At 38.7% G+C, this 17,755-nt stretch overlaps 1 protein-coding gene across 2 annotated transcripts in view; it reads left to right on the top strand.

The window, feature by feature from the left end:
• The window catches only part of LOC124168157 (arf-GAP domain and FG repeat-containing protein 1), a 30,984-nt gene that overhangs the window by 10,642 nt on the left and 2,587 nt on the right, over nucleotides 1-17,755 (top strand). Inside the window, exons 6-10 of one of the 2 annotated variants that reach the window (XM_046546280.1) lie at nucleotides 478-540; nucleotides 4,099-4,326; nucleotides 8,128-8,376; nucleotides 8,744-8,860; nucleotides 15,191-15,384. In XM_046546280.1, the coding sequence (XP_046402236.1) occupies nucleotides 478-540; nucleotides 4,099-4,326; nucleotides 8,128-8,376; nucleotides 8,744-8,860; nucleotides 15,191-15,384 (851 nt within the window). The remainder of the gene's footprint in view (nucleotides 1-477; nucleotides 541-4,098; nucleotides 4,327-8,127; nucleotides 8,377-8,743; nucleotides 8,861-15,190; nucleotides 15,385-17,755) is intronic. The other variant, XM_046546282.1, reaches the window with a different exon arrangement.

Genomic DNA, 17,755 nt, shown 5'->3' with positions numbered 1-17,755 from the left:
GATGTTTACGGATATGAGCATATGGGCAGGTTCTTAATTTGGTACACAGGTGAGGATTGCTAATGGATTGGTTGATTGTGTGAGGAGGAAACCTCTTGAACTCTTAAACAATGGAATGCTGATATCTCCTCCTGCAATAAAGCGGGAAATTCATCTTGAGGAAGACCCCAGGAGTTCTTTTCAATTCAGACATGTATATCCTTAGATATCATCCAATAAAAAAATATTCCCAGCTCGTACTGTTCCTTAAAATGCACTCTCCTTGTTTTTTAATATTGTGCATTTTTCCAAATGTTGAAATGCATGGGAGTGCAAATGATATGTTTGGATGACCCAGACTGGCTTCAACTGCTCCGTGCTTAGTGTACAGCAAGCAGCATTCCATTCTTTTGAGTTCAGTGTCAAAGGCTTTTATATGGATTAAATGAGGTGCATTGATTTTGCATAGCTCTGATGCTTTTCATTTGTCCTTCACAGCCTTTCAGAGTGTATCAGTGAAAAGTGATTCTGTCCATCCAAGATATAACACCAACCGATGGAGTGAGTGCTGAATGATTAAACAATTTTTCTGAATTTCAGTTTTCGTTCACTATGACTTATGGTTTATTTTTGAATGCATTGATTAGTTTTTCTCACAAGGCTAAGTAAGAGGTTAAACCTCCGCTTACCCATAGCTAGAACTTATTTATTATTTTTCCCATTGTTTTTAAACTCAGTTTTAGATGCATTGCAGTTTTAAATGTTGTATTTTTATTCTCGTACTTTTTATATTTGTAGTTTTTACTTGCTTCTATGAATTACTATTAAGACATTGGCATTATAGCATTGTAATCCCACCCATTATATGCACAGTTGTTGTGGCAAATTTTATCTTTTATTTTTATTAATTGAAATCTACCAGGTATGTTTATATAGAAAATTTGTCTGATTACCCTAGCCTTTCATTCTTCCCCTACCAAATTTCTATCTTCAGTTTGGCATGAGGTGATCTGCCATCGATTGGTTTATAGAAACATGTATTTGGAATAAATTTTTATTATGGAGTACTTAGTGTGAGGTTTCACTTCAAATACCTCAGTGGCGGTGTTCATTGAAAATATTGCGCAGAACCTGTGAAGTTAGGTCAGAGCCTGTGATCAATTTCGAATCCAAGAGAAAATTAGCGGGAAACTTAGGAATGTGCAATGTTGAATTCATTTTTGCAATACCTTTGTGGAAGCAGTGTGGGATCTATGATGAACTCACTGCCACGGGAATGTTTATTTTGCTCTTTTAGAGGGTAGGTGCAAGCAAAATTTTGGGCCCTCATAAGTCCTCTTTATTGTATTTGAACAATTTATTGGTATGTTGTGATTGTGATTATGTTTGCCCTGATTACCAGTTTTTTAATGTCACCATCCCCTCTCTGTTATGAATGTGTAGCTATGTATCTCTTTTAACACTAGAAGGTTATGCTAGTTAGGTTTCATTATGTATTTTAATTAGGTTATTGAATGCACTTTTCTTTATCATTACATTTTAATTTGAGAGACCTGTACCATTTCTCTTATAGATGACATTTTCGTTTTGATGTTAATGCTAAAGAGTTATAGAAAAGCATGATTACAAAAAATATACTTTTAGAACAGAATGGATGCATTTTATTTGCTGTAGGAAGAATAAATTCCTTAGTAGCATTGCAAAGGTTAAGGTTTTACATTGAACTAATAATTTATGAGCTAATAAGGTATCAGTAACAGTAATAAACTATAATGAATTTTTTCTTAAAACATGAAAATTCAAAATATGTGCATACATTTTCAAAGACTGTTGTTCAAAGTGATATCGATTCATCTGTTCATCATTGCTCAGGAACAGTGTGTAGTCAATTTATCATTCAGAAAAATATACATGAAATTCCAAATTGATACCATCAAAACAAATATTTCAAAGTGATATCATTTCAGCTGTTCATCATCACTCATAAAAATACATAAAATTCCAGAAAACAAACACTTTAAAAACAAATACATGTTTCAGAAATATTTATATCAATTTTCAGTTGGATAGAATTTAAATGGATATAAGTTTTTAAAGCTTTTGATTGCCCTGATGTGTTTTAAATATTGTGAAAATTTAATGGTATGTTTTTAATTTTTTCAGCCAAATAATCGATACTTTAAGACAATGTTGGATCTACTGCCACATTCAGATTTTTTGCCCAAATAATATTATGGTACATTTATAATGTTATCAGCCAAATTACTGATGGTTTAAGACAGATTTGGATCTACTGCCACATTCAGAATTTTTTGCCCGAAATGAGGGTACCCTCTATGTAAGGTACAATGAAATAGAGGTAATGTAGTGGACAAGAATTAACCTATTCAAGTCAAGACTTTATATGATTGCTGGAGAATTTTGGACTAAAAAGAATGAGTATCCCCACTGTCACAAGATCTTAAGTTCCTTAACCCTTTTGAGTTCTCTCCTTTGCATGGCTGCTGTATGGAGCCCCAAGAGACTCTTCCGTCCCCTCTGTATGGAGAATTTTTGCAGGACATTCCTTAAGAGGATTTTGCGGATAATCACAGTCTCAGTGCTAACCTTTTTCGACCCTTCGTAGCGGGGACTCTGCATTATCTCGGACTCAGATAGTAGTTGGGTTCCCTCCTTTCAGGGTTTATAACCATACCAGCAGCACTAGTTTGCGGTCAATCATGCTTTCTTTTATATGAATTAACTGTATGGATAATTTTGGCGTGCTTGTGAATTGCAGACTTTGAATTGAATTCCTCATTTTGTTCTGAGAATCGTCGAATTTCGAATGAAGCTCTACCGTCAACATTTGCATTTAATGCAGCAACAATTCTATGCTGATGTTTATACTGAAATTGAGATATAAGTCAATATTCATCGTAGAATTTCATTTTAAAATTGTATACGCTGCTCAAAAGACAGAGAATACAATTCTTAGTTTATATTTTTTGGGAAGGGAACAAATATTTATTTCAAAAACTGACTGAAAGAACAATTGTATGACCTTGGCCCCTTACAACAAAGAGGGGTAAGATAAGACGAGAAGTCCAGATTTCGAAAAGTCGCACTGTATTGGGTCCCGAAACAGAGACTTCGCATACACCTGACCATCATTAAAGGGGAAGAGCAAGGAAACATATATTTTCGGCATTCGTTCAACTGAGTAGAAACATCTCAGACAAAAATTTGCGGCTTCCGTGTACTGGGTCAAGTAACATCCTGCCACATATTTTTGTCGTTAGTAGCGGAAGGGTTAAGGTCTTCAAAATTAATTGTTTGTCAAAAACAGCCTATTTTGGCCCCTATAACCTCAAAATGAGGTAGTTCACTCAGTTCAAAATTTTAATTTAATACAATGATTTGATGTATGTATGGAAAAAGGATAAATTATAATGAAAAAAATATATTCCTCATTCAGCCATTTCCTCATGACATTGAAATGAAATAAATCCAGAAATTGCCTACTTTTTATGAATTGGTGATGTCATTTTAAGTTCTGGTTCATTTAATTGTTTAGAGAGACCCGATGATTGATGGAAAGAATTGCTCATTTGAGAGCTGATGACATTTAACCTCACGAGATTGATACCCGAGGCTGAGAAGTAGTGAGGAAGTGGTGAGCTACTTGGCAAAGAGTCGGTGATATCATATACTTGTCAGAGAAAGGGGTAAGCCCGTTGATATTGCGCCACAAATACCTCGAGAAGTAGGCCTTGGATTGAAAAAAAAATATTAAAATCGATCTCTTTATTTTTCACACACTATCACAATCAACAATAGTAAAAAATATGGTGAAAGAGCCCATTCTCGACTTCAGTTCATAGTTTCATATAAAGGTTCCAGGTGAGGATTATGAATTTATTTTTGTTTTAGTATGGAGATCCGTTGCACTCTGCTAATGCGTAGCTAGTGTCAGCATGGCTCAGATGTTGAATGATTGTGAGAAAGGTGTACTGTATTTTCTGCTTTCAGTACTCTACGTTTCATGCACTATACATTTGGTCCATTGTTGCACTTTGCACCAAATCTGTTGGCTCTCCATCTGGTGTTGTGATTGAAATGTCATGGTTTCTGTTGCAGGCATGCCGACTCCATCCGCCTTGACGTCAATGGTGGCGGGCTCTCCTTTCCAAGGGGGACTCTCGGGTGCATCTTCGACAGGGGGCATTGGTGGCAATGCTCCCCCCTCGGAGGATCGCTACGCTGCCCTCAAAGATCTTGACAGCTTGATGAAGAGCAGTGGTGGTGCTGGTGGTGGCAGTATGAGCAACATTGAGAATGGCAGCAGCCAGTGTGAATGGCCGTTAGGTAATGGAGCTGGAGAGCTAGCTTCCCATTCATGTCCATGCATAATAATCGTTCGGAGAATGCCTCTCTTCTCACATTATGATTAGTGTAGTTGTTTTACATCAACTACTACTATGAGAGGATATTCAATCAATACCTGCGTGCCTCTACAGTAGAATCCTGACTAGAAGTTTTTCAATGGTCGGAACCATGGTCAAAAAGTTTATGGGTGGGAAAACTTCTTAAAAGGCATGGATGTTTGTGTTGTGCGTTGTTGATGTTGAAAAACCCGTTTTAAAGGCCGCAATGTGCTGTTTACGGGGAAATGGGAAATAAATAAAGCAGTTAAAATGTTATGGGGTATTCACTGTTACATTAAATACAGTAGAATCCTGATTTAAGGTTTTTCAGGGGGGACAAAATTTAAAACACTAAATGCGGAAAAACACTAAATGAGGACCTGCCATTTTTTTCAGGTTTCAGGGTCTGTAATGATTGGAATGGCTTTTTATGAATAAAAAATATTATTTTAAGTAACTAAAAGGTGCTGCATGCAGCAACAAATTCATTGATTAAATGTTCTCTGCCCAATGACAGTTGGATTATACTTTTCAGGAATCAGCTAAAAAAATGGGTAGTAAAAATAAGTAATGAGAGGATGACAATTGTTTTAATGAAATATATTAAGAAAATTATAAGATACGCAACTTAATAGCACTCCCACAAGGAATATTATTATGGACATTAGTGATTGTATTTTTACGCATATTTTAGTGGTCTCGATGAAATTTAAAATTTTTTTCTGTAAAAGTGACATGTAGGTGACCAGAGCATTTCTAATATAATAAGAAAAGGTGTAAGGAGGTACTCGAAAAATCGTCATTGCATCAATAAAGATGAGTGAAATAAAGGGACAGCAGACGATCGCTAATCTCGAATTCTAAACTACCGAATTTCTAGTAAAAGGGAGGTTTTCTGGAATTTTGCCAACTTAACGTTTTCTGTTGCCTCGGCGATATGAGGGATTTATGAGCCTTTAAAAAGCCTCCTGTGCGCACATTTTGGATTTCGAGGTCATCCAAAAAAGGAGAATCTTATTTCTAGTATGCCTACAAGTCGATGGTGATTCAACTGGATGATAACACCAGATTCGTTGTCATATATCTGCGGCCTTATGCAGGTCGAATGGAGCCGGGAGGAGTCGCTTACGCGGCGCGCTGATCACCTTGACACCTTGTTTCTCGGCAGCTTTTAATAAAATTTGGTTGGACCTTGAATAGCGATTAGCTAAACTCTGTTAAGTGAAAAGTTTTAATCTTCAATAGAACTGGATTTCATTGACAAATTGTCATTGCCTCTGGAGTTTGGCAACTTCGTCCGAGTTATGATGTCGAAGTCAAACACCAAGGGATTCCTGCTGGATTTTCGTATTTTTCCGCGCTCTATCCACGATCTTTTTTTACTGTGATTATTTAGAGTCATGGACCGTGATAGTTCGTCAAAACTCCGATTGTCATTCTCTTTTGACATAAAATAGCCCCAGATAAATATCTTAGAATCGACAGTGATATCAACCAACCGCATGTTGGTAAATGGGCTCCGGGATATCTAAATCACGATGTAAAATGATGTTGTTCCGTAGGGAAAGAATGCTCACGATCATGACTATGGAAACACTTCCTCGGTTCTTTCGCTCTTCCTCCGTGGAGACTGACCTTGGAATGGATTATAGAAAGAATCTTCTTGTGAACTGCGCAAATGATATTGGGCCTCCTCTTTTGAAAAGAGAAAGTAGCCGAAAAATATTGGGCTGACAATGGACTGCCTGTATGGAGTAGAGTTGAAAGGGGCATAAGCCATCAATTGAAAACATTAGGAGAAAACCGTCATTGTAGCGGCCCTCGGAGAATAACTTGTGTCATCAGTCGTCACGTATCATCGAAGTCAAGTTCAAGAAATGAAGGATATAGTAGTTAGCGGTTATTAAGGGATGACTTAGCTCCATTAGAATCGGATCTGATTCAAAAAGTGCCTGGTGTCTGGATCAGAAGAGGAACGAAACATTACGAGAAGACAAATCACCCAGCTTGCGAGTTGAAGGTCCCAGCGCTGCATTCGCGGAAGAAAGCAGTTGAATAAGCGTCCCCCGGTAGATTCTATCGACTCTTGGTAAACTTTTACGGGACTCTTCTTGTTGATGAGCAGAAATTCGAAGATTTGGATAATCATTTGCATGAACCGTCATGAAAAAACGTTAAATCGGGCAAAAAAAATCTTGTGCGGGAAAATTTTTTACGACCTTAAATGCGGAAAAACGCAAAATGCGGAAACACTAAATACGGATTATTTTTACATTGTTATAATAGGGAATGAATCGGGACCCCAAAAAATAAATGCTAAATGCGGAAAAACGTTAAATGCGAAGACGTTAAATCCGGATCCGACTGTATTAGGAAATAATGTCAAATTCATTTCATGTAAACAAAAGCAGCTTATTATATTAATGTTGAGATGGAAAGAAGGAGGCCATGATGGTTTGTTTGATAAAATTTTTACTGAAAGCCTACATATGGAAAGTGATTCCACTTCTTTAAAACATTCAATGGTGCTTATGTTCACCAGTAATGTAGTCAATAGAAGCCAAAAATACAGATTGATATCATAAGATCAAATGATCTCTTCAAAAAATTTTGACTACCCTCTACCAACCAACAATAGAAAACAAATTAGCTTTACTAATTGGCAAAGATATGAGAGGTAATGAAAATCAAAGTTTATTGTGAAATTCATTATAAGTGAAATTCATCTGAAACTTATTATGCAAGTAGAATTAAGTATAAATATGTAGCATAAAACTTATGTGCTATAATTTGAGAATGTAAATCAAACTCCTTTGAGGGGAAAACTTCTTATCTGGCTTCCAATGTATTTGTTGCAAATCCTAAGAAATTGCTATACATTTTTTGAGAATCATTACTGTTTTAAGTATGGGTTGGCATTTGAAAATTAGTAAATAAAAAAAAATATCTCGTGTAGAATTTTCCTAGTGGTGTGATTACTAATTAATTGATCAATTCTAAGAATGTTATTAATCAGGAATCAGAACCCAAGAGTGCCTCATGCAATGAAATGGACGTATCAAAGGTAACGAGACATTCAAATAAAGAAAAGAAACCCAAGATATATCCCTGTATTTAACTCACTCTTTTACAAATGATAAATACCACTGACACAGTTCATCTTACTAGTATGAAACATTCAATATCTGAGCAAAACAGTCTGCATTATGTACTTACTCTTGGCGAAATGGAGAAACCTTACTTTCAAACATTGGATGAAAGGCTTTAGTGCTATTTTTGGCATTGATTAAATAAATAAAATATCTCATGTAGAAGTTTCCTCTCCTTGCCCACCCTGTGGTTGCTTGCTTACTTTTCCTCTCCATATGCTTTGCCTTTTCCACTATCCACATCCATATCTTGAAGACTTCCAGTTCCTTCTTATCCTCCATCCTCAATGTCCACGTCTCCTCACCACGTCTCCTCACCATATTCCTCTGCACTCCATAGTATGAAACTTTTCCCTAGCCTTTTCGTTCAGCATTTACCGAACGATCTTCTTTCCACCTCCTTCCTGTTCATGTGTGCCTCTTTGCTGAAGCAGCTGTATTCTTGATGTCCTTACTGCTGTGTCTATTTTCCTTATCAGAAGTCAGTTTTTAGATCAAGTCAATTTTTGTGTTTTTGGATGCCTTCTTTTCTCTGGAAAACCGTGAAAATGAGGAGGAAGAGTTGAACAAGATGTGCTCTTTGTTTTTCCCAGCATCGTCGTCCCTCTCCCCGTGGACGCCGCCCCAACAGAGGAATGCGAGCGGCGCGTACGGAGGAGGGGGCGGAGTGTTTGGCTCGCCGCCCACATCGTCGCAGCTGGGTGCGGTGGGGGCCAGGCAACAGGGCCTCTTCCAAGGGCCGTCAGGGATGGAGGGCAGCGCAGTCCCAGCCGCCAACTCAAATGGTGCCTTTGCATCTGCCACCCCCTTCGCCCCCAGCCCTGCTTCCAACCCCTTCACTGGTGAGTCTCCTCTCAAAGTTTGATCATGGTTGGAAGGAAATTACTTTGCTTTTCTACAAAACACACACTTTATTGCCGACTAGTTTCGGTTACACTGTACCATTTTCAAGACTAGTGATACACATAAGAATTTGCCGGTATATATACTCTGTGGTCGGGTGATTGGAGGTTCTACAAAGTAAAGGCCTTAGGTAAATTACATTTTTCTGGAATACTCCATTCTTCAAGTATCAGTCGTTTTACTAATGTTCAGATGGAAGAATTTAAAATTTGGAAACAGTGGGGGAATAAAGAAGTGCTTCACAAAGAGGCCCAAGAACTCAGCAAATTTTGGATTCGTATATGATTGTGTAATTTGTGTTGGCAGGGGGCGCACTGCCCGTAGATGCCAACTCCCCGTGGGTGCCATGTGCCGCTCCAGTTGCTGCTGTGCCCTCTGCTGCTGCGACTCTCAACCCTTTTCAGGCCCCACGGACATCCTTTGGTAATGTACTCATAATTGTACACAAAACTGTTGACTACAAGATGGGTCCTTCCTTCATGGAGATACTGTGGTGACAGATCTACTCAAAACTGATCATTCTCCTCTATTTTGTGGAAAAAGTTTTGCCTTCCGTTGGTATCGAAAAGCAAAATAAGGATGTCAAGAATGTGGGCAATGAGGAACTTGCATGGGTCGTAGATTGCTCTAAAAACTATTTTGAATAAGTCAAATGGATACATTAGCTCGCAAAAATACCTTCAGTTTCTCCATTCAACATCAAAAGAAATAAAAAAATTGCATTTAAAATCGAGAAAAATTTCTCTGAGCCGACCACTGCGCGAAGACACCCGAGCGTTGCCGAGGCCAGGCGTGACGTCATAGGTGCCTAAACAACCGTAGGGAGTAGGGAAATACGCTGAGCGCATGGTGTAAAATTTGTTTTGAGGGAGTATTTAGCCGCTCATCGTCACTTCATTTTGTTCTGTTATTCTTGGGCAAGTTTTCCTATTGCCATTGTGCCTAGATTATTACTTGGATATTAATAATGCGGCATCGGGATGATGAAGTACAAGCGTTTCACTTCGTATGTTTTAGTTATCAGAAAAATGGATGATAACGTTGCCACTCGTTCGAAAAGTACACCTGAAATACATCTACATAATACCCCGCAAGCCGCCTAAAAGGCGTGTGGCATGGGGTGTTAGGACACCAGCCTTTTTTTAGGACACCAAAAATTGATGCCACGACCCTCATTGAATTTGTTAAGACAAATTATTTCTATACGTCGGCGGCAAATTGAGATGTAGAAGAAACTTGTAATACTGGAGGATAACGATCGTAAGCTGTGCTGTTGAATTTGGCAACGCCGAATTAGTGGAGAAGGTAGTCCTATCCGTCCTACGGTACGAATTCACAGCAAAACAGTCTGCCCACACTCCACATGTGAGATCGCGAATCGGTTCCACTGCCAACACACACACAAGCTACAACCTATTTCAATAATATAGGTAAATCCATAAACAATATACTACCATATACCATAAAAATATACAGGCGGTCCCCGACTTTCGTACACAATGCGTTCCCGAAAACGTGTACGAAAGTCGAATGTACGAAAGTCGAACCATTGACTTCCATACTAATTAGGGGTTACGTTCCAAAAGAGCGGAATATACGTACTAAAACTTTTTTTTCGCGGAATTCATTTCAATTGACTTAATGTTAATAATATGTTAATAAAACTCCTCAAATCATCTCATTTCTTTCGAAAATAGGCAGAGAGTGCAAATAAAAGTTTAAAAAACAAGAACTCCGTTGGCTATCGAGTGAAACTTCCTCTTGGCGTCTAAGTTGACATTCCACTTATTACGTCCACTATAAATAAAAGGACATATCAAGAAGCATAACAAAATGTATTTGTTGAACCCGCACTCTGGATACCTTTTAATTTTTACACCAAAATTCGATATTTGGCAGGTGACATTCGTGATCGCGTATATTCCGCATGTTATTCAAAAAAGACAAAAGACTAACGGAATTCGGGTGATATTTCGTGCAATATCGTTGCTGAAGGTTCACATGAATTAAACAGCACTCAAACGAAAAAACACAATTAGAAAGGTCTTACTAGTTTTATTGAAAGCTATTCGATGACGTCTAGTCAACTTCTTTTGAAAAATATCTTCAATGAAGGCTTTCTTCTTCTCTTGATAAAGGAGCCTATAGCAGGCAGTCTCTCTCCCAAATAAATCACCTAGATTAGAGTCAATTACCAGCAATTCCCTTCATTATATACGTTCGTATTGTTCGTATATACTGCCGATACTGACATTTGAAACAATTGAATGTTGGGATGCGCAATAAACATCGCGGGAATTATAAAAAAATTACGGACCAGCGTCCGAAAGTCCGAATTTAGCGTACGAAAGTCGAGTAAAAGGTGTCAATTTTGAATGTACGAAAGTGCGAATTGTACGAAAGTCGAGTGTACGAAAGTCGAGGACCGCCTGTAGTGGGAAATAGGCAAATACTCTTATCAAAACTGGAAGTCACTGTCACATTCTTATATTCATCACGTACAACTTACAATAATAGAACTCGTTATGATGAAAACAACTATTTATTCACTGATTTAAACCCTTAAATTAGCCCACACAAGTGACTTTTCTCACTACTATTCGTTGAAATAATGGAATAACAAACTTCACACACAGTTTTTATTTCAATAGCGTGATCGTGAAATGTCATATCTACGGTGAACAACTGAGATTAGCACGCCACTGACAATTTATACACCACTGTTAGACATTTATCGATAGCGTAATAGTACTTTTTACAATTCAATCACGATGGAACACTGATGACTCTTGGCCGATATTTTTCAACCTCGTCAAACTTTGTGCATTACGACCACTGGCACTGTGATTATTAGCAGTGGCTTAACGGGAGATGTCACGTTGAAAATAACACTATTTTGGCACAAAAATGTTCCTAGATGTCTCCAATCAGCGAGCAAAAGTTGCATTGACTGAAATCCACCCCATAATACAAGCACAGACAGTCCTAAACGACGAATTCTCTGGTACCTACGAATAAACGGATGAAGTTATTGTATATAAAAGCTAAGCAGACATTAGTAAACTTCAAAATCGTTCTAATTACATACTTAAATGAATGATATGCCGTCAATAACATCAACTTACAATTAACGTATCCCCCTTCCAATGGTCGTGGCTCAGACTCCTACAACGATGTTATTTAGGTATTATAAAATTTTTGGTTTAACTGCTCCAGTTTAATATTTTATGCCCTTACTCAGATATTAATGTTATAAATAATACAAAATATGAGGGCTTCCGAGCCTGTATCGTCGGATATTTATCTTTAAATATAAAATAATCAACACGTCTAACAAACGAAGCTCTCACAACTGCTGGCAACTATTACAAACAATCACAACGCAATAGCTTCGCGTGATGTTTAGGCACCTTTGACGTCATCGAGGCTTCGTCGGCAGTGGCTTGGGGGGTGAGGGAGTTTTTCCCGCGCTTTAAAATTCGTTATATTTATCATTAAATATCTCGCGAAGGAAAACTCAGATATACATGTGGTTTTCTTAGTTGTATTCAGAAAATAATTTTATGTCCGCCTGTGAAATAAAAAAAATTCATGCAAGTTCCCCATTGGTTGCTTGCTTACTTTTCTCCTAAGTGATTTTTGGCCTCACCTACAATTTGCTTCCACTGTTCACTGTCCTCTGCCAGCTCCAGATTCGCTCCAAGCCTCCTAAGGCCCTGCTTCACTTGATCTCTCCATCAAAGCCGTAGTCTTCCCTGTGGCCATCATAATAAGGGTTCTCCCATCCACACTTCTTTCATGGTGTGGCCTTAATCTTCTGCTCTTCGCCTGTGTGACAATTTCACTATCCTTGTATATTTCCACCAGCTCACAATTCTTCCTTATCAGCCATTCACCATCAGCCATTCACCATTTTGAAACACACTGTGTAAAATTTTGCTTTTAAAGTCATTATTTTCTTTTCACTTTGTTTCATAGGTGTCCAGACTTCTTCATACAGTAGAATTGGTTGTATGATTACTTAATGCATCTGACGTTAAGTTCTTGTGTTCAGTAGTTTGCTTCCAAATAGTTTTGATAAACTCCCATAGCAGCGTTGAGCTGAGGCCAGTCTAAATTGGATTTCTTCCTCTTGCTTACTTTCATTGGTGATTGTGACACACAGGTATTATAAAGGTGTTTGTACTAATTTAAGTATGTATACTGAGATCAGTCACAGTGATAATGTTACAGAGTCACCCACAGTGCACAAATTGTGTGAAAAATACATATATAGAATCAGTTTGAAGACTATGAGACAGTCCAGTATTGTCCTCAAATTTCCACAGGGGAGAATGACGCCTCGGTGGCTTAACTGGCTAAAACACTCGACCGGAAATCTGGGGATCCAGGTTCGAATCTCGGTGGAATCCCAGTCAAAGCAAATGATTTTTTCTCTGTCGATTTTTCGTACAATTGGTGTTTGTCCTATTAATTGTATTTTTAAATTAGTGCTTTTTCAAGTATTCTCTGGTAACTTCTGGCATATAGCATCTTGGAAGGTTATCCTTTGGAGGCTAGAAGAAGTTTTCCACCAGATCTACAAATACATGGCTGCAAAGGTTTCAGAAACTGAGCTGGTTTCCATCCTCAGAACTGATGTTTGGGTCCTTGTGAACGTTTGATGTTTTTAGTCACTCTTGGTCTCCAAGTCCTCTCTGATTGGTTGGTTTGTGCCTTTCATGGACCAGTCGGATCCTCCTCAGTGTAAGCTTCCAAGCATTGGTGGATGCGTATGCTATGCCAACACAGTGCCTTGAAGCCTATACCCATGAGGATCGGACTGACCTGTTCATGGCACAAACTGGCTGATCAGAGAAGACTGGGTGAATAAGAGTGACCATAAATATCTATGCTGGGATTATTTATTGATAGACCTGGGAGGTACTGAGCAAAAATAGCTTAGTTGCTGGTAACAATTACATTTTATTTACATTTTACTTGCAGTAATTCTTACATTTTCAAAATTGTAGCTTCTAATTGCAATCTAATTCTTGCTCTCGGAGAGTAATCATTATTTTTCAGCACATATATTACCATAGCAAGTGGCTCAAAAAGCCTGCGCCATGCGAATGACTGCATCCCAATTTGCTTAGCTTTATTGAGTTACAATTATGAGTGCTGTAGTCGCAATACAAACGGTTAGAGGAAATGAGTAACTGGAGATGAATTGAAGCTGTTCAAGCATTACGCTGGTCAATTTATACCTTTTTCTTAGTCTTACGCCAGACATCCGATATTTGTTTCTACCCTCCATTAAATGCTACATATTATTAGTAAAATGTAATGCTAGTTAATTCAAAGTCAGAGTTTATATTTTAGTTTTACAAAACTCATCCGATTGTAGTGCTTTGGCCTTGTGTGACTTTTAAAAAAATCCAAAAAGTAACTGTAACTCTACCTGCAACTGTAACTAGTTCATTTTTAAAATTGTAACTGGTACTCATAACTAAATTTTTGAAAGTATCTGTCACTGCATTCAGTCATATCTGTTTGGTACTTTGGCACCCATCTCTGGTTCTTTTTAATGAGTGATGGGGATGGCTCCTAGTACTTAAAATGCATTGTAACTGATCCAGAATTTGCTGATATTTCCATATCAAGAGGTTTTCGTACAAATATGCAGGGTAGTGAAAAATTGTACCTAGAAATTTTAAGCCTGGATAGCTGATGCGACGAATGAGAACCCACGGGGGGTTCTTAGAAGGTTAGAACGCACCGGGGCCGGGACCCAGTAATTCAACTGATACGCCCACTCACCCGGGGAGGGGAGTGGAATGGGAAGGAAAAAGGATAGAGGTGCCACCGCGATAGGAGCCCAACGACGCCTCTAGGGTAGGGGTAGGAGTGGAAGGGTAGGATAGGGGATATCCTCGCCGTTATGAAAGCAACCGGGGCTTAATACTAGCAAAATCATAATTTGTTGTGGCAATGATTTAGGAAGATTTTTCTATAAAAGAGAAAAATCCAAAGATCAAATCGTTGGATGATAGCTGATGCCAGTGGATACGAAACCCTAGGGCAGGATCGCGTGGTTACTCTCCTGGGCCGAAGTCTGAAGCTATAAGCTTATCACCTCTGCACCGCAGAAGGGGAGGACTAGGCAGGAAAAAGGAAGGAGGTGCTGCCGCGATAGGAGCCGGACGATGCCTCCTGGGATGGGATAGGGTTGGAAGGGAAGGGAAGAGGAATCCCGCACCGTCACTGAGGCGGGTGGGTCCTGCTACTTGCGAAACCATAATTTAATGTTTCTACAAGAAAGAAAGATTTTCCTATGAGGAAGAAAAATCCCATGATTTTTCGTAGATAAATAGTAAATGCCAGTAGGAACCAAAATTACTGAAAATGTACCGGTCAAAAATGCACCATTTTTAAGTGACAGGAACTTTGAGCCAAGCATTCTGATTGGCCACGATTTTGCCCTGTTGCAGAATGGTCTGGACAAATCATGACTTTTGAATGCTTTGCCTGCATTTGCCTTTGCCTTTGTTCAGAGCATCTGGCCACAGGGCAAACTCACAGCCAATTGGAGTCCTTGGCTCATAGTTTCTGTAGATTGAAAGCCCAAACATCATTTGTAATTTTGGTTCTAACTGGCGTCAGCTATCCAGGTAAAAATTTCGTGACATAATTTTTCTCCACCCTGTAAATTGCATGGAATGATTGTGTCTCAGAAGGTGCTCCCCTAATGTTTTGTCTTCTCGCAATGTGCAGACGGGCAAGTGGCATGGGGTGCTTCGACGTTGGGATCGGCCCAGAATGGCCAGCAGCATCCCGGCGTTGGTGCCAATGGGTCTGCCTTCCAGGCCAACCAGTCGTTCTATGGCTCACCTGGGGAGACGTCCTTCATGTCAGCATACTCATCAGCCTCCAAAGGATGGCCTGCCATGGTGGGGAACCCATTTCTCGTAAGTGCCATTCCACCCCAACTCACAATATAAGGCTCTTTCTGTAAGTTTTATCATGATTTTCTTTTCATATTTCTTTTATGAAGTTACAATATTAAAAAAGAAGAAGAGTGTTGTAACAAGTATGAAGTGCTACGATGAGTGATACTTTTGAGTTAGTTAGTCCATGTGGAAAAGCATCATGATATAATCCACCCAAGGCGAGTGCTCTTATTTTTTCTGTCTCTATAATGAGTTAATTTCCAGGCATGTCATCCGGATTGCATAGCTCTCTGAATAAACCCCTCTGAATTACGAACGCAGAGTGGTTGTACCTTCATTTCAGATGCATTCCACCTTAGGAATGGCAACATCGTGGCTTAAAATGAAACCTTGCCATCTCCTCCACAAGTTATTGATATTATGGTCCACTTTCTGCCTTATTTCCAAGGCTTGGGACCACTGAGAAGCTAGACACTGATGAAAATACAATATCACACCTGAGCATCCAGTAGATGGTAGTGCCGTTGGGTTAGAATGTGAAAATATTTCCATTTGGTGTTGTAATATAGGTAGATTGGTGGAGTTGGCTGAAACAGATGGCTAGCTGTCTACTTACCTGTACTGCCTCATCCCGAAAATAGTTTCTTGACATACTATAGGAGGGTGTCTAACAGTTGGCCATCCCATGGGGCTTATTTCCCTATGAAAAACAGTCAAAATGTAAAGGATAATTAGAGAATTGGCAGAACCCGTCAGTCACCAGAACAAGGAAGAACAACCAAAAGCTTTATTAAGATTTATCTCAGTAAACTTCATCATGGAGAAGAGAAGAAATTCCTTAAATGGAGGAAAAAAAATCTCGTCTGGCATTATTTCCTGCAATAGTAGTCCACTTAGCATTTTAAAAAGACTGTGTCCCAGAATGACACGATTCTGAAATCAGCAAAGTGAGTTGCTACCTTTCTGTACTATTGTAAACAAGTGGAAAAACTTTGCCACTGCCTCGGTGCATTGTTTATTAGGTGGCACTCTGCCCCATGATCTTACGACTGCTCAGAATGGTGTTGGATTACCTCAATGTGGTGCCAGATGATGTGGCACGTGACCATGTTCCTTCTACTCATGCTTATTTTGCATGAGCAGAAAGTAGAAGGTAGAAATTGCAGTCCGATGGGTTTTCTAATTATGTATAAGTGAATGGTTAAATTGCAGATGGTCAGCCATTTTGCGTGTTGCCACCCTCTCTGGTAAGAGTGTGAACCAGTGGTGAATTTATCTAATGGCCAGTGAAAAACTCCAAAGGCATTGCAAAAAGTTGAAAATCTTGGTTGAACATGCGGAGTGTTGCAGCTTTTGAGTGGCAAGGGGTTTAATGCTCTGCTCCTGGATGGACGCCAACTTGGCACTGTTGGACTTCATGTATGCTACTGCTGCAATTGCTGCTCAACTTCTTTTCACTCTATGCCTTGATGCATTTTTCCATAAAATCCCTTTACAGGAAACCCAAAATTAAACAGACTAATGATGGGGAGAGAGGCTGTGCAATTAATCGGAAAACACGGATTATCCGATCTTTCCCTTTCATTTCCTATAATATTCATAATTTACGTAAATCAAGCAATATATTATTATTTCTTCTCATAGTCTACCTTTTCATTGCACTCGGGCATGTTTATGCTGTGCCTTTGAGCTGTATTCTACCACATGTGAGGCCACAGCAATAAGTGTGCTTTTGCAATTTGAAAAACACATTAAAAGATCAAAAATTACAATTTCTTAACTTACAATTGTTTCTCCCTGGAAGAAACCTAAAATTAATCAGGAATTTTATTCCGTTGCTAGTAGTGTTCTGCAATACAAGATCAGACGTCCAAGTTAAGTTGAAGCACTCATCGTCACCAAAGTAAATTATTATGTTTTGCAAAGGAAATTTTAATGGAAATAATAAGCCTTGTGTATCCTACGATCAAAATATGATAATCCAGGTGTTTTTGTGTTCGATTTTATATATTTTATAAAGATCATGAAAAACATTGAAGGAGAATGAAACTCATGCATGAATATTCTGTAACACATAATCAGGAGCTTATTATGCATGACTGCTTTGCCACTGCTATGAAGTTAGAGAAATTTAAAAAATCTGTGTTGGAAATGGGATACAAGTTTGGGAAATAGGAAATTCTATGTATGTATGAACCCTATTATGCAATACAGAACAATCTCTGTAATACGGCCTCCCGGCAATCCAACATGCCCAGTAATCCGGCGTGCAGGTCTTGGGTCCTCCCTTCAGCTAATATGATTTCGTCATTTTTAAATAAAAGATTTTAAAAATAATCATAAGCATTTATTATCATGCATGCAGGTATCAGTTCATAATGAAATTTTG

The sequence above is a fragment of the Ischnura elegans genome, chromosome 11 (assembly GCF_921293095.1).
Source record: "Ischnura elegans chromosome 11, ioIscEleg1.1, whole genome shotgun sequence".
Taxonomy (NCBI): Eukaryota; Metazoa; Arthropoda; class Insecta; order Odonata; family Coenagrionidae; genus Ischnura; species Ischnura elegans.
The sequence above is the reverse complement of the archived record's forward strand: the minus strand, read 5'-3'. Positions and strand labels throughout refer to the sequence as shown.